The sequence below is a fragment of the Channa argus genome, chromosome 19 (assembly GCF_033026475.1).
Source record: "Channa argus isolate prfri chromosome 19, Channa argus male v1.0, whole genome shotgun sequence".
NCBI classification, from domain to species: Eukaryota; Metazoa; Chordata; class Actinopteri; order Anabantiformes; family Channidae; genus Channa; species Channa argus.
In genome coordinates, this window is record NC_090215.1 from 18809468 (window position 1) to 18830654 (window position 21187).

General features: G+C 41.3%; 1 protein-coding gene across 3 annotated transcripts in view; it reads left to right on the forward strand.

The window, feature by feature from the left end:
- Positions 1-13385, forward strand: part of LOC137104922 (cadherin-20-like) — a 72101-nt gene extending 58716 nt beyond the window's left edge. For all 3 annotated transcript variants that reach the window (XM_067486801.1, XM_067486803.1, XM_067486802.1), the window contains exons 5-12: positions 715-882; positions 3251-3438; positions 3855-4108; positions 6902-7038; positions 8675-8796; positions 9025-9142; positions 10173-10424; positions 11722-13385. In XM_067486801.1, coding sequence (XP_067342902.1) covers positions 715-882; positions 3251-3438; positions 3855-4108; positions 6902-7038; positions 8675-8796; positions 9025-9142; positions 10173-10424; positions 11722-12239 — 1757 coding nt within the window. In that variant the 3' untranslated portion in view covers positions 12240-13385. The remainder of the gene's footprint in view (positions 1-714; positions 883-3250; positions 3439-3854; positions 4109-6901; positions 7039-8674; positions 8797-9024; positions 9143-10172; positions 10425-11721) is intronic.
- Positions 13386-21187: the final 7802 nt, after the last annotated feature.

Here is a 21187-nt window from a genome sequence, read left to right on the forward strand (position 1 = left end):
GGCTTGATTCTTAGCTTCATATATATCGAAATATGTTCTGTTGAAATTCCCTTATTCCCCTGTAGAAATAGAGCTGGAAAGTAAAACACTGTCATGTACTTCCAAGTCTCCACTTGTCTCTTCTCAACAGCCTGCAAATGTATAATTTTACATTTCACATACATTCAATTATTATCGCAGAGATTTAAAGCCCTGAAAATAATGTTCCAATCTTAAGCGTTTCTCTGCAACACCAAATGCTCTGTGAAGTGAGCAATAAAATGTATTAAGCATCAAAACCTCAGCTAATTCCCATTATCGGGACTGTGTGGTTGGATCAGATTTGAACGGCAGCACAGGAGAGCAACCCCACAAATATGACTACTGTAGATTCAGATTCAAACATTATTATACCTGACTGCCGAACGGGAAAACACAATAGCACCATTTTCCATTAGACCATAGTTCACTTCAAACCAAAGAGAGAGAAAAATGTTCCAGCTTTGGCTGCCGAGCACTTTGTTGTCAAGTTGCTCATAGTAAGAAAGGCCTTTAAACCTGAGCCCCCAGAGTAAACTAAATGGTTACTTCTAGATTAGACCGGCCTGGCAGACTGAAAGTTTTCCAGGACACCATTGCTTGGACACATGATCTGTGTCAACACTGTTGCTGACCTGTAATTCACCTTCTGTGTCTTTGTTTGCCTTCTTTCTCTCTCTGTGTTTCTCTCTTCAGGTGTGGTCCGTGTGTCCCTAGCAGACATGGACAGGGAGACCAGAGAAAACTACACTGTGGTCATCCAGGCTAAGGACATGGGTGGCCAGCTGGGGGGGCTTGCCGGCACCACCACCGTCAACATTACGCTCAGTGACGTCAATGACAACCCGCCCATGTTTGACCAAAGTAAGTTGATCTTTTCCTCTTCCTGCACTCTGTCCTGCTTCCATCTCTTTTGTGGGTTTTACTTGATCCGTGTTACTGTCACTCAAAAGCTGAATCCACCCTTGTCTAATCCTTCCTGATACCTCCTGACACTCTTACACCTGGAAAAGAAACCAAATGCAAATTGTCTGGACAGTTTCTCTCCACAGGTGCTCTCATATATATATTTTGTGGCAGTTGTAACGAGAAACATTATCTCTGGAATTAAGTTTTTGTTTTGTGACTATTTGGAGTTAAAATAGTAGAACGTAAAAAAGTACATATCTTACATATTTGGCTTTTCTAACATATTATTATTATTAATATAGGCTTTATATCTGAGAAAGTTTAAAACTTTTTAAATCATTTGCTGAATGCGCCCCCCTATTTTCGACCTGCGTCCCAGCCTGGCCACCCCAATTAAAATAACTATAGATCCCCCACTGTGTTTAGGGATATCAGAAGCCTAGTGTTTACATTACTTTTTGGCTCAGTTGGTAAAGGCAGTCTCCACGGACCACAGGGTCGGTGGTTCGATACCTGGTCGCGGCTATATGTCGAAGTGCCTCTGGACAAGACACACACTGGACCTGTATGTTTAATGGATGGTGTTTAGTAAATATATGAAAGATCATGACTGTGTTTTATCAGCTTAGAAATATTGTGTTTGTTGATGTTTGTGACTTTAGCAAAGATAAGATCACATTTTATGAACAATTTATGCAGAAAACAAGAAAATTGCAAACAGTTTGATTACAAGGTTAATTTGCAAGAAAAGGTAACCTTTGACCTTTAATCACCAAGGTCTAAACAGTGGAAGTTTGGTCCAAGCTTTAAGAATTTCCCTAAGGGGGTATCTAGCGTTATGAGACATCCATCATCCATTAAACTGTTCATTATTGTCTCACTTTATCTTTTGTTGATACATTTTCAGGAAATACTCACACATGTCCATCACAATCTAAAATTACGGCCTCTAATGTCAAAGACAAGGAGTTTACAGGAAGGGGAAAGCAGTAAACCATTACATCAGCCAGGTTTCTCGCAGTCTTCCTTAGCATGGAACTTCTTGGAAATGAATTTCCTATGCTTCAGCTAATTGAGTTATTGTTTTTGGATGGCGTGCATGCATTAAATAACATGCATATAATCTACCAAGCTTATCATTTGTTCCAAATATAAACTGGGAAACCAGTTTGAGGTAAAATGTTAGTTCAATTAAGATGTTTAGGGAACGTTTTATTATCTCCACGGGAAAATGCTCACATCCTGTACTGTGCTTTATATAGGTTAGTATTCAGGTAGTGTTCTGAATATAAAGTATTTACTTAGTATCTTTAAATGTAAAATTGTTTTATTTGCATTTTACAAAAAGAAAATTATTCATTTTCACTTCTAAGGTTAGAATAAACTAGTAATTTTGTACAGCCAGTGTGTTTTAGACCAGCCTTTTCAAAATATTATGAATATACCATTCAGATTATCATGACTTTACACTGACACTAATTGTACACAGCACATGGCCAAAGTGGGACCTTACAGCGCTTTTAAATCTGGGACACTACATAAATACGTTTATTACTGAAAAACAACACAAATCCCTCAAATGAGCCTGAATTAAAAAACAAAACAAAACAAAAACAAAAAAACAGGCAGATTTTGTTTCAAAGTTGATACATGTGGTGTGACTCAGGCTGCAAATAGAGCAGTAGTGTTGATGCTATAAGTAATTTCATGTGAGTTTACTTTCTCCACATCTGTCCACCTCATTTCTCTGGAGCACCCAGCTGTTGGCCCCTCCGTCCACTTTTGGCCCCATGCTGTGTCTTTGTGTATCCCCATTCTTGTTCCTCTCATTTTGTGCCTCTAGAGGTCAGAGGGGTTGTCTGGTTGTTCGCGGCCATCTCAGCCTGGCCGACGGGTGGCTGCACTCACAGGCAAAGAAAAAACACCCGCTGCCCTTGTTGCTGTCCACTTCCACTTCCATCACTAGCCCCCCCACCAATTAGTGCCATCACTTCGAAGGAACTTTGATCAGCTGTGAAGAGCTTCAGGGATTCCTCTCTGTCAAGCACAATCTGCAGGCATTTCACTTTAGACTGCAGGGAGTGCCACAAATTGGACAGCTGTCACCTATTCTTTGAGGTTAAATGGTAGATGAAATTCAAGCTGGCCCATGAGATAGTACATAACCCAATTGTGAGGTGTTTATGGAGCCTTTTATTTAAGTCTGCCTGAGATGTGAGGCAGGAATATTTAGGAACAGGCTCCATCTAGAGGCCAGAAGAGTAAAACAGATGGAACAGGTATTTCTGTGTAACATGATCTCTCTGCTGATTTGTCTCCTCAGGGCTGTACCAGATGAGCGTCCCGGAGTCTGTCCCTGTGGGATCCGTGGTGGGTCGAATCTGGGCGAAGGACAGGGACATCGGGGTCAACGCTGAGATGAAATACAGCATCATCGATGGAGACGGAAGGGACACCTTTGACATCAGTACTGACCCAACGAACCTTTTTGGCATCATCACAGTGAAAAAGGTACAAAGCACACTGATAAAGAAATCTGTTATTCTTGCACGACTATGGATGGATTACTGAATGGGTACATCCTCAGAAGGTACTGTTCAGTTTTGGTGTTTGAAGGTCAATTAAAAGACACAAAAGGACGTGAAAGACACGTACAAAGCAACTCAAAATGATAACCAAGGCCTAAAACATAGGTACAAAATGACCAAAAACAAAACCAAAGCATCCAACAATAGACATCAAATGACCACCACCACGCAAAATGACAAAAAAACGGATGCAGATTTACAAATTCACATGTAAAATGACCACAAAACGACTTAAAAGCTAAGACACCTGATACAGACACAGAAAGTCAAAAATCTGTGATTTTCTTTTCGTCAGCTCTGTGTCCTTTGTCTAATGCCCTCGTGGATTTTCCCCATCAGCCGCTGAATTTTGAAAACAAGCTCAGTTACACTCTAAAGGTGGAGGGAGCCAACACCCACCTGGACCCGGCCTTCCGCCACCGTGGGCCTTTCAAGGACGTCACCATTGTGCACGTGAGCGTGGAGGACGTGGACGAGCCCCCCGTGTTCGACTTGCCGGCGTATTATATCGAGCTGCCAGAGGACTCAGAGATCGGGACGATGGTGAAGACGGTGACTGCGAGGGATCCTGATGCTGCCAACAACACAGTGAGGTGAGGAAAACACAATTACAGTACTCATGTTTCCATGTGGGTTTTCTGATGTACTTGCTCTTCACGTTCACAGGACAAAGACAGTCCACTGAAAGACATTTGTGTCATGCACAAAGTGAACGTCAAACTAGTCTTGCTCCGGGTCTGCTGGTGTAATGTTAGCTGGACACCAGCAGGGGGCAGCATCACAACATGGCTTCTCATACCAGGCTGTTACTGCAGGGTGAAGGTAAATGTGTTTGAGCTCCACAGTGAGGATACAGACAGAGCGGAGGATGAGCAGAACAAACATCATAATACTGAGAACAGCTCCGACAACATCCAACAGTCAGTCCACACACACCCCGGAAGCCCTCTCATTTATTTGAGAGCACGCTTTGTGCTCTAAGGGAAGAGATGCTGCATGGTGGCTTGACTGTCCAAACTGCACCTCTTGTGATCTAATTAGACAGAAACCCGTTAATTAGGCCATCAATCATCCAAAGGATTCAAGGACTGTGGCAGTAAATGGGTGTTTCACATGGCACAAACCTTCTCTTGTCCCAGCTGTGGCTTTCACACCCTCAACCGGGGTGAAAAGATGCACACAGGAAATGGACGTGGTGTAGATGATGCCATGGTTGACAGAGTGTGTGTGTGTGTGTGTGTGTGTGAGCGTATTGACGGGCAGCAGTTTACATTGAGACTTGGGTCTGACATGTCCTCCTCACTCACTTATTCACCACTCCTCACACAAACATACAACAATGGGCAGGAAGTTGGGATTTCGGCCCCTGCATTCATACTGTGCACTCATTTTTTACACCTTACTGTGGTTGGCCCACTGCGACAGTGGTGATCCCAGAGGTCTTTCTCCTCGTCCGGTCCAAGAGACCTGAAGAGCCGGAAGTGGCTCCTTTCAACATCAAGGAGTGTCAGATATTCAGAACACAGTTGATTAAAAGAATGAAAACGTGACTACTTAGTGCATCAATTAACACAGGATGCATTTTATCTCGCTAAGGGGTTTGCATGCATAAGCAGGCGGCTTATGTCTAAATGTTTTAACCACGTTTTAACCACAGTTAAGTCTGGAGAAAATGTCTTTATCCCGTAGGTGCCACCATGACCGTCGGCGGATGCCGTTCAGCTAACAGGTGCATGAGTAAATCGTAAAACTCAAGACTGTAGGGGAGAGCTGGGGTGTAGATCTGCTAGTGCTACTGACAGGCTCAGTCCTGGACCAGATCCACATTATTGCTGCCTGTCAGTGTCAAGCCTGATGCATTTATCACTCACAAACAAGTTGAGCTGCTTCCCTCAGACAGAAACTGTCAGAGCTCCAAACTAATGGTTCACACAAAGCAGTGTCTTCATGTGATCCCGTTTCTCTTTACTTGATTTTTTTTCTCTTCTTATTAGGATGATAATGTCAGTCATTTTGGACCAGGCTTAAATATCTCCTCAACTATTGGATGGAAGTTTTGAGTGATGCAGCTTTGGGTACATTTATTGATGTCACACTTGATTGATGTACACTTCATGTAGTTCCAGCGCACCACTGTCCACAGTAAATACATTCAGAGATGCTTGCATGGCCATGGAATAAAATATGTAGTTTATTGTATTCATTGATATCAAAATCTACATTTTCATATAGTAAATCACGATCACAAGGATTTTGCCTTCTGGCTCCATTTTCTACCCTAGAATTCTCGACCCATTCAATAGCTTTGAGTCCTAACATTACACTCAACTGTTTGATGGTCAAGGAACTTGACACCGATGACAATCAACAGACAACTGTCTAATTCCTGGAGAGAGCAGGGATCAGAGCAGTCAGCCAATGATGCAGCTAAAGCTCCAATCTGAATATCGTGTTTCTCCGAAATCCCCCAGAGCTGGCTCTGCGTTCTTGGCTGTACATCAGGAGATTTTCAGAAAGCCGGTCTGAAGCATGAGTTATGGCGAGAAAGTTTCTGATAGCTGAGAAATCAGCTGAAATGACAGTGAGGAGCTGAGGGCCAAGTACTGCAGCAGCTTCATCATCAGATCACAAATAACAACAACAAGCAGCAGGTGACCTTCAGTCGCTGTGTTACATCATTATGTCCTTTGCCAGCTGCAGCTTGACTGACAGACGTGAACCATTTCACCTGCTATTTGATGGGCACACACACACAATCACACACACAATCACACACCAGACCCTCTTCACGACTGTGGATGAGTGATATTATAGAATCCTTGAGGGAGATTCTTTGCTAGCTGTGGATCTGAGAGTCACCACTGTTTCCTGTGGGCACACAGTCCAAAACACACACGCACAGGCTGTAATATAACAGTTTGCCTGCACCATGCTCTTATTAAATATTTGAATGCAAATGTGATGGAGGTACATAGTTTAATGTACATTAATTAGTCTTTTAAAGGCCCCTTAAGCAGCTTCCTGCTACGCTGAATGGATTATGAGAAGATGTACCCCTGAGCGAAGACTCCCCCCCCAAAAGAAAATATTCTCCATTTGGTCTTTTGTGTAACCATATGGTGTGTGTCTGCTTTAGGTGCATGCTGCAGGTCTGTGTATCCCCAGTGTCAGTCTGGCAGAAAAGGCAGATACTCTGATTAAGTCTTAAGTGGAGCCTCTTCTTCATATTTTGCCTTCAGTAGCTGCCAGTCTGCCGCCTTATCGCTCACACACACACATGCTGCGCATGCTGAATTGGGCATGTGTGCGTGTGTCGCCCTCAGATAGGATTACAAGCTCCACAAAACACACAGCACTGATGTTCATGTGTTGCTTTGTGTCACCAGGTATTCCATCGAGAGGTCCAGTGACCCCGAGAAGTACTTCTACATCGAGATCACTTCAGGGTCGCTGATGACTGTGCGTTCACTGGACCGCGAGGAGATCGGCTGGCACAACATCACCGTCCTTGCCATGGAGATGAGTACGTCATGCACCGACACGCAAGCACAGTTATTCTCATGCAAAAACCTTCGCCACGTCAAGTCATTTCTGTATTGGACTCTTTGGAGACAGGTGTTATTTGTTGCACCCAAGAATTTCTACCAAAGTATTATTAAAGCATTGCTAGAAATGGTGGTTTGAGAACAAGAAATAGAAGAGCAGTAGCTGGACTAGAATAAGGTATAGAAAGTTGATTTTTTTTTTTTCAAAAAATGCCCCACAGACCCACACAAACCTGCTTAGACCAAAAAGCACCTTCATCCTTCCCTCGCTTCACTTTATTTGCCTGTTTGTCTCTTTGGTTTGGTCGACACACCTACACGGAGATGCTAATTGAATTAAAGGTTAATGAAATAACTACCTGCATGGGAGCTAATTAAAGATGTGCTGAAGATGGAGAGGGTGAGAGAGGGCACAGGTAGGAGGGGACACAGGGAGAGGGACAAACTAAATGATTGCAACATTAAAGGTTTTTGTCTTTCGAATGAGTCTCTTCCCTTTACTTCCATTTACTATAATTATCCTGCTGTTATTAATTGTTTTATACACAAACGTGAGGCTGCCTGTCATTTTATACAATGTGTCAGAAAATCTGTCAGAAAGTGAATAAACGTGTGAATCAAATTCATTTTGACAAGAAGTCACAATATTATCTCATTTGTAAAAAGGGCCACTAATTATTTAAAGATTATTGTTGTATCAGAGAAACAAGAAAGGATATTTAGATGTGAAATTTGGATTTTATGAGCAGTTAACCTGGATATGAGGTTCAATCATACATTTATGAAAAAGACTTGTGATATTATGAAAGCATAATTAAACTTTTATGAGCTGAAATATAGGAATCAACAAAATGGAAAACAGTTTAAAGATTATCCATAGTCTTACATTTTAAAACATTTATTTTATTACACCTGGAAATGTACAGTTGCCACTAACATTAACATTGAATTCTATAAGCAGCTATTGTTTTTTTATTTTTAATTTCTGTGCTTTTCTTGCTGTGACAGGTCAAAACGTCCTCTGTGAAAAAGCTCTATTAACTGATGTAATCACCTCCTTTCTTTCATTTGGAACAAAACTCTTATTTGTTAAAGCAACTCAATCAATATTCACCTTTTAATCAAACTTGCTTTTGTACTGTTCTTGAACTCCAATAGCTTTTCACACCAGTGATTTCACTTCGCCGAGGTAAAACGTCAGAGGGGCTTAACCGCTTTCACTCTATGAATTTCATTTTTCTACTGCCTCAGACACATGTGCACACACGCGCGCACACATTAACATGAGGCAGCTTCAACCTCCAGAGTCAAAGTCACTGCAATGATTGATCGATCATGTGATGAAACCTGAGAAAGTAGTTACTGCCCATTAATTGCATTTCTACTGCCTATTACACAGCTGGTTAAGGTATGCAAATTGCTGATTGGTAGCGGAAAGGCACAGAAATGTAAGAAGCCCTAATGCGCCGCCGGCTCATTGTAAATGAGGGGAAGATTAAGGAAGGCACAAACTGAGCTCAGCAGGATGCTCAGTCATTTATCCGAGTCCATCAATGCATCTCACAGCTTTCTCCTCAATTTCACTGTTCTCTGTGTGTGCGTGTGTTCCTGCAGATAACCCTACACAGATTGCGAGTGTGTCCGTGGCCGTGAAGGTCCTGGATGTGAATGATAATCCTCCTTCGCTGACACACTACTTGGAGGCTTACATGTGCGAAAATGCCAAAGCCGGGCAGGTAGAGAGACACGAGCATCTGACATGACAACATTACACAGTATTGCAGAGTGACACATGTGACACATGTAGACCATCAGATGTCCATCAAAATCTTAAAAACATGAATGTAAATGTATTGAAACAATTAGCTTACAGAAGATTAAATAGTGCCTACACAAGCACAGCCAAAGATGAAACAGAGCCTTTCTTTTACTGGGATCTAACTTTGAACGTGGGTGTTATCCAGCTGATCCAAACAGTGACGGCAGTGGATCCAGATGAGCCTCTGGGTGGACAACACTTCTACTACAGCTTGGCTCCAGAGGCAGCAAACAACCCCAACTTCACCCTGAGAGACAACCAAGGTGGGTTTCCAAGGTCCAGTCACCAGTGTCATCACTGACTTGATGGGTCAAATGCAAGTGAAGAGTTAATCAAATAACAAAAAATATAAATACCGTGGAAAATGTTTAAAGCTTTTTGTGTGGCTGGGTGGTTTATGTTGCACATGGTCCTGCATGGATTTGCACTCCTCATGTTCCTGGATTTATTTCCACCTGCTTTAGATGTTATCCCACCCTTAAATGGCTTTTATATGTTGTTATCACCACCATAGACATGGGCTAGTAGGTCTCTACACCACCAGCTAGTAGCTGACATTTGCCAGAAGTTTTTAATCTTGTCTTACCAGAAGCCAACAAGGGTTAGAGTTTAGTGATTAGTTTTAGGGAAAAAAAACATCTGACAAGGTGATAAGTCCCAACTGAAACATCTGGACAAAGCCTGAAATTCTGGAACATACTGGCTTAGGTAGACCTGCAGTCTGTGAGCTTTATTTGCAGGTAGGTTACTCCACCTACTGGTAGGTAGTACTACCTTTGCATTAGCTTAATAATGACGAATAACTAGTTTTACAGATGGAAAAAATAAAATCAAATCATGTGCTTCACAACAAGAATATTGTCTAGTCATCTGGGCCGGGAACCAGGAAGTAACCAGGAACTAGATCCTTTTCTGTTACACTGGACAATCTATGAGTCAAGTTTTTTAGGCAATATTTGGCATTTGATTATAACTATGCAGATTATGTGGGAATCTACACTCTGAATAACCATGACCTGAATGGGCAACAATCCTAATCACAACAGACATTCAATGGCTTGATAATGATGCTTAAAACAGCTCTTATATTAGTGACCATTTGCTTCAATTCCATCACCTGCAACTCCCATAACTCATTGCTCACTCACCTAAGCCTTCTGTAAACCCGACTACTTATCTGCAGAAGTCAGTCACTGCAGAAAAAGTGACCTGGGCTAAAAAGACTCCAAACTCCAGTTTCTCTGTGTCTCCGTGCACTAAACTCCTTTCTCTGACCTCTTTGTTTCCTTCCAGACAACACAGCATGGATCCTGACTCGGCGCGGAGGCTGGTCACAGCAGGACCAGACCACCTTCTACTTGCCCATCTCCATCTCCGATGGCGAGCAGCCGGTCCAGACCAGCACCAGCACGCTGACCATCAGAGTGTGCAGCTGCGACCAGGAGGGCAATGTCATGTCGTGTAATGCAGAGGCCTACAGTCTCCCCGCCAGCCTCAGCAGAGGAGCGCTCATCGCCATCCTGGCCTGTATCTTTGTCCTGCTGGGTGAGTTATGTTCTGCTGCTGAGAGGATGTGCAGAGAGAGGCCAGTGACCTTTTGTCATACAATGATATTTAATGTGAAACAATGTCGAATCAATCCCTCCATAGCCTCTGCAGGTCTGATTTCATAAAAAAGAAATCCTCTCAGTGTATTAAAAAGCCCTATATTTATGTTACAAAGGGTCACTAACATTTACTAGCCATCGCAATCATAAGCAGTAACGTTACAATAGGTAAACTGATGTTTAACCATCCAAACATTTTCTACTGCATCTCCAGATCATGAAATTTGAATTATTGTTATCTGCTGCTAAGAAGTACCAACAATTAGTTGCACCAGTGCACTGTAATGATCGAAACAATGATGAGGAGATATGACAAACTACAACCTCATAAACACTAAATAACACAAGGAAATTGCTCATACAGCCCCTCTTAAAAATATCTGAATTAATGAGTCTACTTTAAAGGATGAGCTCATATTTGAAGCGAGCGTGGATGTGTTAATAAAATGTATTGCTTCCTCCTGGAGGAGCAGAGTGAGTCAACCTGCTGAGGCGTCCAGCTCACAGTTCCAGGTCTGCGGGGAGAGATAAAGTGGGTCCGTATCCTCCTCCAGGGGAAAAGAAAGTGTTCTGCTAAAGGACAGCTGGCACTAATGAAGGCTAGGCTTTTGCCAGGATCCATAAAGAAACCTGGATTTAATCCTGCACCAATGATGCCACAAAAGGAGTTTTTCCACATCCTTTTTCTAATTCATTCTCATGTTGTGGGCAAGAGTGCAGCAACAAGTCATTAATTTCTATTTAATAAAATGGGTTAAATAGACGTGTAGCCTACTTCAGGCTGTTAAAGCGCTGCAGCAGGAAAGTGCTGTAATCAAGGTCCAGCTCTGCTCTAGGGTTGTCCTCAGTTAGCAATTTACATTTGCAGTGCAGAACGACACTGCATTGGGACTAGGAAGGCGTTTTCTACCCAGATATTACTGTTACGGCAGATACATGACGATTTTCTTCATGCTTTACCCTTCAGTGGCTTTCATCCAAAGTGAGAGAAACCATAAAATGTCATCTGTACAAGCAAGGCTCCTGCTCGCTGTGGGGGACATAAAATGATGTGAAAAATGCCAATCAAGATAACATCTTTTGATTATCCACAGTATTTAAATGTCACAAAACTGACAAACATCAAACCTCATTGTACAAATGTTATATCATTGAAAGGAATGTGTTTTTCTGACGCACCTACGTAAAACTACAGTCTGTTTACACGCTGACAGTTTATTATGTCTCCTCAACAGTAATGATTCTACTCATGCTTTCCCTGCGGACTCATCGTAAGAAGCCCTATCTCTGTGATGAAGAGGAGAACGTGCACGAGAACATTGTGCGTTATGACGACGAGGGCGGGGGAGAGGAGGACACGGAGGCCTTCGACATTGCCGCTATGTGGAACCCGCGTGAGGCGCATCAGCACCTGGGCAAGATGAGGCAAGATATGCTGCCAGAGATCGAGAGCCTGTCTCGTTACGTCCCTCAGGCGTGTGTCATGGGCGGCGGAGGGGACAGTAGCGTGCACGGATATGTGCTGGCAAAGCTCCTGGAGGCTGACATGGACCCGTGCGCCCCACCTTACGACTCCCTGCAGACCTACGCCTATGAGGGCGAAGGCTCTGTCGCAGAGTCACTGAGCTCGCTCCAGTCAGGCACATCCAACACCGACCACGAGTACGACTATCTCAACGACTGGGGGCCTCGCTTTAAAAAACTCGCAGAGATGTACGGGGTGTTGGAGGCAAACATTCCTCCAACGTGGTAGAACAACAGAAACTTTGCCTTTTTATTCTTAGACCACATACACCAACACAGACAGACACATCACAGAAGTGACAAACAGACAAAAAGTCTCAAGGAAGACAACAATACCGCCAGGGGGTGATCATGTCCACATTCTTGACTGTTAGCACCTGACCTCCTGCTGAAGTCTCAATTCTCTACAGCCTCCAAGGCCTGAAGTGCCCACAGCAGCAGGAGACGGTTTTAAATCTGCCCCAGAGACACCGACCGGATCGGCAGCTTCACAGGACGGAAACAGCTTCAAAGCACATGTAAACTCCTCCACCTGACCCGGTCACCAGGAGACCCTCTTTGGCTCTGAGAACACTGAGGGGGAATCAAAGTGTGCCGCAATGAGAGACGTCACATTTCTTTGTTTCATCTGTGGCAGGTTTTAATTTATTCTTTTGTTCCATGTGCCGTATTTATAATTTTTTATAATTTATTGGGATACTTCAAACTGACACTGTAAACTGCCGCTACATGAGGAAATCTTTAAAAGATGACATACGTGTTGTATCATACATGATGTAACTGCCCTTGTTTCGGTCTGTGTGTGTGAAAAACGTTTTCTATGCATCTCCACATGTTAGGTGATATGCACAGGAGATGACAATGCTGTAATCCCATGTGGGTTTTCAAAGTTATTACAGTAGGTCGATTGTATTATTGTTTTTGTATCTTTTTTAACTTTTTGTATTATAAACGTTCGTTTTTTCCAAAAACATAAAGCAGATATACATTAGGGAGGATGAAAAATGTTTGATGGAAGTGTGCATCTCCCAGCAGACGGATGGGTGTTGCTCAAGATGCGTTCTCATACCCGGATTAGCAAACGACCGAGTCGCCTTTCATTTTGGATCCACCACCGTGCCAACCAAAGTCCGGCGGCAACGAGGCTCGAGCTGTCCTCTTAGAGATACTGCAATGCTTTTCTGTCAGCCCACAACCGTGGCTTAATCCTCCAATCCTGTGGACTACACAGACAATAATAATCTGCATTAAGTGCCAAATGTAAAAAGGACAAAAAGAGATTTTGGAAGTGGAAGGAGAAAAAAAGAAAAAAAAGAAAAAGAAATCAGCAACACACAAACACCAAAACACAAAGGATTTACAAACTGCGAGAGAACAGAAGGTACATTTTGATAATTTGATGGGGTTCAGTTTACTTGAAATCTATGTGGTCAGTCATGCTACAGTAAGTGGTATGTGAATGTAGATATTTTTTGTATTCTTGGTAATAAAATGGTTTCAAAAAATATTTCTCTTATGTCTTTAAAGCAGCTAAATTTGTTGATATTCACAACACTGTTGCAAGAAAAGGATTGGCAAATAGTAGTATAGTATTATTTGGTATTTTATTTTTATTATTTGTAGTATTTGGAATAATAAACTGCTTCCTTTGTCAGTACTATGCAGTATTATGCAATCTCCCGAAGCATGACCGACGTGCAAGTACTTCAAAAGATACAAGTAGCTATTTAAATTTGCATCATATAGTAAATTGTCCTCTAAAGTGCAAAGTGCTTAATTTGCTTGACTTGCTTTGTTGTGCCGTGATAATGCTCGGTGTTGATTAAAAGCTCAGCCCCAACACAGCCTGCTCTACCTGAGCTTGAGTGTCGGTAGCACCTCAGAAATAGGTTCCATCCGATTGCTTTTACTCTAATATTCAAATGGAGAAATGGAGCAAATGCCAAATGGGAATCAGTCAGTTATAATCAGAATGTCAATCAAAGTGATAAAGTGAAGGGCAGGGGAGACAAAAGACGAAGAAAGAGGTGGAAATGATTTAAGAAATTGGGAAGGAAACCTGAAAATGAAATTAAGATATGGAAGGCAAACGAAGAGAGAATCAAATGCTCATCCACGCTGAAACATATTGGCCACTGCTCTGAATTTCCATTTCCACAGTCAAAACAAAACTGACTTTGAAATCAGCCGCTCTGGATACCTGCTGCGTGGTATTCAACAGTGAAATTGCACAGAGGACGAGCCTATAATATTCCCAGGATTTTAATTTTCAGTTAGATGCGTTCATATCCTCTGCATGCTGAGCAGAACATTTCAATTCCACGCCAGGAGTTTTCCCCCTCTAATTTGTCCGCCTTTGTTTTAACACTCAACAGTACAAAGGCTTTACAAATGTTTGTTTCACCAGTGGTTCAGTCAAATGGATAATGTATATGTGACGAGCTGCTCTGTCCTTCTGACCTCATAGAACTTTATCTAATAGTAACCCATGCTATTAATGTGGAATGATGTTTGGACATTGAACCCGACAGTGGGTACCACCCCAGGCCCCTCTAGTAGGACAACTAGGTTATATCAGAAAGTAAGCAGTGCACCTTTGAAACATCCTACTCACCCCCCCAAATACTTGCCTTTCCCACACTACATGACAACTTGTTATGTTGTGCACAAGTATAAGAGTGCAGGCAAGTCAACATGTTCATCTTAAAGTATGAAGCCCCCCCAGATCCACCCTCGCTTCACCAGCACCCACACACTCTTCTGCCTGTTCTGCCACCTCCTGTTAGCCAAGCAAGCTAGGCAGTATGCCAGCAGCACGCTAAGCTAGTCAGTGCACTTCCTGAGCCTCCAAACATTTAAATAAACCAGACTTCCTGCACCAAACACATCTGTTTAAAAACATGTGGAAGTTCTGCACATTGGTATCTTCGCCCGAATCGCTTACCTCAGTGTTTCTCCACATCATTTCACAGGAACTAGCTGCACTGTCGGCCATGTTTTCCACTTCCTGCTTCAGGCTTTGTCCTTTCATACGTTACATGGTCGACTGGGCAGATCTTAGCTTTCCAACCACAGCCCTTTGCCTCTTCTGCCAAATCTAAGCAGCTACATTTTTTTGTCTGAAAGTTGTAATGCCTGCTAAAGATGTATAACATAAAAAAAAAAAAAAATTAGACAAGTCTGTGCCACACATTTGGTGCAGCAAGCGGGAGCTAGTTAGCTTAGCTTAGCATGAAAACAGGAAGCAGGTGGCAAAGGCCTGGCTCTGTCAAAACAATATGTTCACCGACATTTGAAAAGCTCGGAGACTGTGAGGCTTGTTGTTATTTTGGACACAAACAGAAGTGTAAAGACATGAAAATTTTTTTTTTTTAAGGAACTATAAATACACAAAATACATTTAATAAAAAAGAAAATCAAGTTATGACTCGGCCATTTTTAATTTTCAGCAGGATTGATCATTTTATCTTGTGGCTTCCAAAGGGTTGATTTTCTCATTCAGTTTATCAGTTCTCCAGTGGTCAAATAAAATAAGGCTCCTCTCCTCTCTAGGTCTCCTCTACTTTGTCTTGAGCTGGGTTGTGAAAGCAAAATAACAATTTTTTTTAAAACACATTTATTTGTTTGTTTGTTTTAACTAAATATTTTTACTAATATATTTAAATAAATTGCTTAAAAAGAAACTGGTGCATAGAAAAATTCGAGTATTCCCCTTTTCCAACAGAGACTCACCCATCTCTTCAGTTCCCTGAAAGCACACTGCAAATCTTTTGGCATTTTTGATTTGAAAGTATTTAATTGATATTAAATTCTTTTTAAACTAAAATATAATTATTGTTAAATTATAACTCTTCTGTTGATTCATAAAAAGAAGATGGATGAGTTGTTTCAGCCTAGATGAGTTATTGTGTGGAAATGTTATTTCTCTACGTTGCCAAACCCTTTGTGTGTTCATTCAGTGTGTTTCTCCTCAAACTCAATGAACATGTGCCTTTTCTGTGACCTTATTCTCTCTTCTCACCATGCATCTCTTGTCAGGAGCATTTGTCCGCATATACAGCTCATGTCCTCCAGTCTCTTTGCTCCTCAGCCCCCTTCCCTACTCTTTACCCCCATTCCACTGCATAAGTTAAATCTTAACTACTCACATTCACAGACACACCCCATCAAAGCTTTTGTCTCCTTCTTCCTATTCGCCCCATATCCAGACTCTCCCAGGGCCATTTCCAGGCCGGAGCAGTGCCATCCAAAAGGCACTGAGGGGGCACTTTGTCTTAAGCTCCACTGCTCTTCCTAACAGACGAAGGAGCTCAAACGGTAGAAGATAATAAGGAGCCTTCCAGCTCTAATCCTGCTGAGGGTAAAGCACAGCAGACCCAGTGAATCATCCCCTAATGCCAAGTGGAAAAACACACTCTGCTCTGCTGGAAACTAAGGGCTGGAAAGAAAGGCAAAGTCTAGGCCATGGGACAGACCAGGTCCGACCCATTTGACATGTGGAGTTAGAGAGCAAAACATATCTATACAGGACCACTTTGCTGCCAGGTTTACTTCCTGACTTTCTCTGTCTTCTTCCTTTTCTCCTCCCACTTGTTTCTCTTGTCTGTCTTCGTCTCTCGTGATGAGTTCTTGCCACTTTATCTCCTTAAGCCGCAGCATAACGAATTTCTGCCGTGAGAACACAGCATCTCCATCCTCCACGTCTCAAAGGTTTTGCTTCGCACACAGCTTCACGGCACAAGTGCACATATTTACTTTGAAGTTTGCTAAATTGTTTTGTCCTTGTTCCTTCTTTTGGATGTGTTGTCGTTCAACTCTCACTACCTAAATTTTTATGTTGAAGGTATCCAACACAATAAGCCACATTTAAGTTGTAAATTCTTTATAAAAATTGGTAAAACCAAATTCAAAATCACATCACAAAATATTTTATCTTGAATCTTTTGGTCATCTTTAGTTTTTGAATCATTTTGGACAATTTATGCCTAGTTTTTGGACTTTTTTGTCTGTTCTTGGACTTTTTTTGTCTCTTTTGGATCATTTCAGCTCGTCCTTCATTATAATTGAGTAGTTTTTGCATTTGTTGCGCTAATTTTTTTGTCATTACCCGGAACTCAAACCATCCATAGGCCGCCTGACCTCTTGAGCCCTTGGATCTTTGACCGTTCAGTAATTCAAGTCAAAATCACAGTACAAAAGCTTTTATTTTGGTATTTTTAAATTTGTGTATGATAGTTTTATATTATTCTTGTTTTTTTATTTCATTATGTGTTTTTTAAAAATAATTTGGTGTCTATTTTGTGGCATCCTTTGCTTAGTTTTGTGGATTTATGTCTCTTCTTGGACTATTGTGTCTCTTTTGGAAATGTTGTAGTTTGTCCTTTAAAATATCCACCAATGTTGTCAGTGGAAAAGCTGCTGAAATTTGACAAATGTTTATTAATTTGTCTGAGAAGAAACTTAATAACCAACATACTTGTACGTGATGCATGTCAGTTTAAATGTCCTGTAGAGACAGAAAAGAGCAAAGTAAATCTGTGAGGAGCGATGAGGAGACTGGAACACACAAAGTTAGATTTGTTTGCTCTTATGTTGGTTTATTAGCACCTGACTAGAAAATTTGTGTCACCAACTGACAATCATTTTTAGCAGTGGATAGAAATTTGAACCAATTCCCAATTTTCTTATGAAGATTTTCCAGAAATTCTGTCACAAATTGCAGTGTGCTGGAGTGAAGTCTGGCGTGATGAAGAAAAGCAGCTTTATCAAGCAGCAGATAAGCTGGCTGGAGTTAGTGAGCAATGAGCCAAAGCACCAAACACCTGTGCAAGCTCACAGTCAGGGCAAACCTTTCTGAAGGAGACGTGGAGAATGATGTTTATGGCTGGATCAACTATGCACAGTACTGACTGGAGATAATTACAAAGGTATAGACAAAACCTTTGTGAAAAGCATGTGGATTTTCCAGTTTCATCCAACTTACACTGATGCTCATGTTGTTTCGGTTGTTTGATCAGTTCTTCACAGTAAGTTTGTAACCTTTTATACGTCTTTTGTGTTCATTAAAATGTGAGTCAGCTGGTTTATATCCCTTACATCAGCAGCAGCATTGAGGTTTTGCTATGGCAACAGGCATTGATCAATTTAACAGGTGCACCAAAGATCAAACCCCCAACTCTTAAGACTTGGCATAAGATAACCATTGAGGTGTAGATTAAACAAACTTCTGATTAAATGATCCTGCAAAATAAGTCCTCCAACTTACACACTCATATTCCTCCATCATCTGTGCCCTGTCCTTTGACGCACAGAAGTGCCCATTGACCTCTTTGCCACCAGGAAACACACGCAATGGCAGCTGCTGTGTTTTACAATGACATCAAATTGTCAGCTGGCATCATAACATTTTTCAACCTAAACAGTTAGATGGGTTGGGTTTAGGTACTATATAAACATGGTTAAGTTTAGTAAAAGTCACCTCCTCATTAATGTTTCAAACATAGAATCATGTACCTAACTTTCCAATACTCCCATCCCATCCAACATTTTTGCGATTGTCTCTAAACATGGGGATAAAAAATTGTTGATACAGTTCCTGTTTAGGTCAATCAGTGCATTTTGCGCAATTTTTTAAAATGGCGACATGGGTGGAATTGGGTGACTTTTAATCTTAAAGAGATTATAATGTACGATAGAAGACTGAGCTTTACTTCACCCTATTGATTGCTATATTCATATTGCTATAAACAGTACATTTCTTTTTTCCACCACAGTTCCTGCATGAAAACTACTGACTACTGAAAACTGCTACTATCTTTATTCCAAACCAAGACACACATAGAATTTCCACAAAAGACCCATTGACCTCCGGGGCTTCAAACTGTGTTAACATACTGTAGAGTGTCACTTAACATATGTCAACTGGCATTGGTACAGCATGAAAACATCCGTCCCACATCCAGAATAAAATGACAGAGAAGCAACAATGCCTCATCCACAAGACCCACATAGGAGACATCTCAAGTATTTTCCAAATGACAGAAACATGACAGAGGAACAGAAGCACATTTTTTTACTCTGCACTTCAAAATGTTGTTTTTGATCCTTGAAGATTTGTCACTGTACACTCCTTCCTGCCTGTCCTGCACATTGTATTATTAATGTCGCTGAGAGACACCTTATCTTGGAGAATGCAAACAGGGGCCGAGGTGGGACATGATCCAGGAAGCGTTAAGGCAATGCATTAGAAAGGGAGAGATTAATAAAAAAACGATTCCCTGACTGCTCCTTCTATCCTTACTACATCCTCTCTCATTCTCCAATTTATTTGGTTGTTTACTTCATCCCGGGAGAAGAACGTTGATGCTTCTTCCTGCTTTAATGACAAAAACAAAAAAGTGAAGCATGATAGCACAAACTGGTTCTGACAAATTGGACTTGGCACACAGCGCATTAGTCATCCTGGACCCCCACGACAAAAGCAACTTTCTACAGACAGAAAAACAGCGTGTGCCTATACCAGGTTGATTTGAAGTGTTTGTCCAATCACAGCTGGACTGAGATGAGCCTCCATTGCTGATTCTTGTCCCCAGATATTGTTTTTATTGAGCCACTGAATCATATCATATAAATCACATCAGGACTCTTTGCAGTCGTCTTCATTTTGTTAGACCACAAACATGAGTATATGTGGATGTGACTTTTCACAGATTGCAATAGTTTCTGTGGGGATCCAATAAAACATATAAGCCTTCTTTTGACATTTACTGTACTTTTGTCCCCTCAGAATAAGAACTGCTTCAGCTTGGGTTTCTGTTCAAATCCCATTCTCCAAAGTTCTTTGCATTGAGAATAATGTGCTGTATATTGTGGAAGACTCTACTCAATTTTGCTCTTTTCATACCCACTCACAATACTGACCTGCTGCCTATCAACCTCATTAGTTGTAGGGTTTTTTTCTTAATAATACACCACACTAATAGTCTTGTGCTGCCCCTATTCCAACATTATTTTTTTATTCCAAGAGGTGTTGGCGGCTTTAAAACAAAGCATAAATAAAAAAATGTTTTTATAGAAAATTATAATAATGCTTTACATCACATTCATTTAACTAAAGTGTTGTGTGTGTTTCACTGAGCTATAAAATGACTATTATACATAATACATTTCTAGGTGGTCACTTTTATTGTGAAAGGAAGACATTTTTACTATGTTTATTAAGTTATGTAGAGCTCAAATAGTGTCCTACAAAACTATACCTAAATATAATGTTTAACAACTGTTTTATTTTACAACTGGTCACTGGTTTTGTGTTTTGCTCCTTGATGCTGGGCAAAGTTTTACAGATCTCGACTTCAAAGTCCAAAATCAAGTCCCAGCTGTTTTGAGTTGTGCATTGCGTTATGCCTGCACATCAGATTAATTTTTTTTACTTTTAAACAAAGTATATACAGTATACAGATATACAGATAAAGAATGTGATAATTGCTGGGACTTGACAGAGTCTTTGCAATCTAAATCTAGCAGTGATGCAGAAGTGTTTTGATTGATCTACCCTTTGGTAGATTTCGGCAGTATGCTTTGTCTACTGACTGACTACTGACTACTGACTGCAGGCCAAAGCTAACAACGTTAATTAACCTTAAAATAACCCTTTCAGCTGTTTTATTACATGCAAAAACTAATCAAACCACCTGGAAGGTGCAATCATGTCCTACAGTGTCTGTAGTCTGCAGGTTCTCATTTCAGCCGCTCACCTCAGCAGGAGAATCCGCTGAAGGTAATTTTTTTCTAATCACAGACATCAGCAGGTGGATGCTGGTCAAAGTTAAACTCTGCACACTCTCAGCTCATCTTAGCATGATTGTCTGTCCTCTGACACATAATAACAACAGAGCAAATGGCTGAGGACATGTGACACGTGTGCTTTCTGCCACGTGCACATAATCCAGCTGTGCAAACAGAGTCTTCAGCAAAAACACATGCATCTTATGATGCTGGAAGAGAGAGAGAGCGTTAACTAAATCGTGACATGGCAGCGAGGTTCATAAATGCAAAAATAATCATGCATCACTATAAATGATAAACACACAAAGAAACTTATTTTGGCAGTTTGGTTTCGTTGTTGTCTCCACTTGATCCTGATGTTCAGCAACCTTAGCTGAGATGTTTGGATCT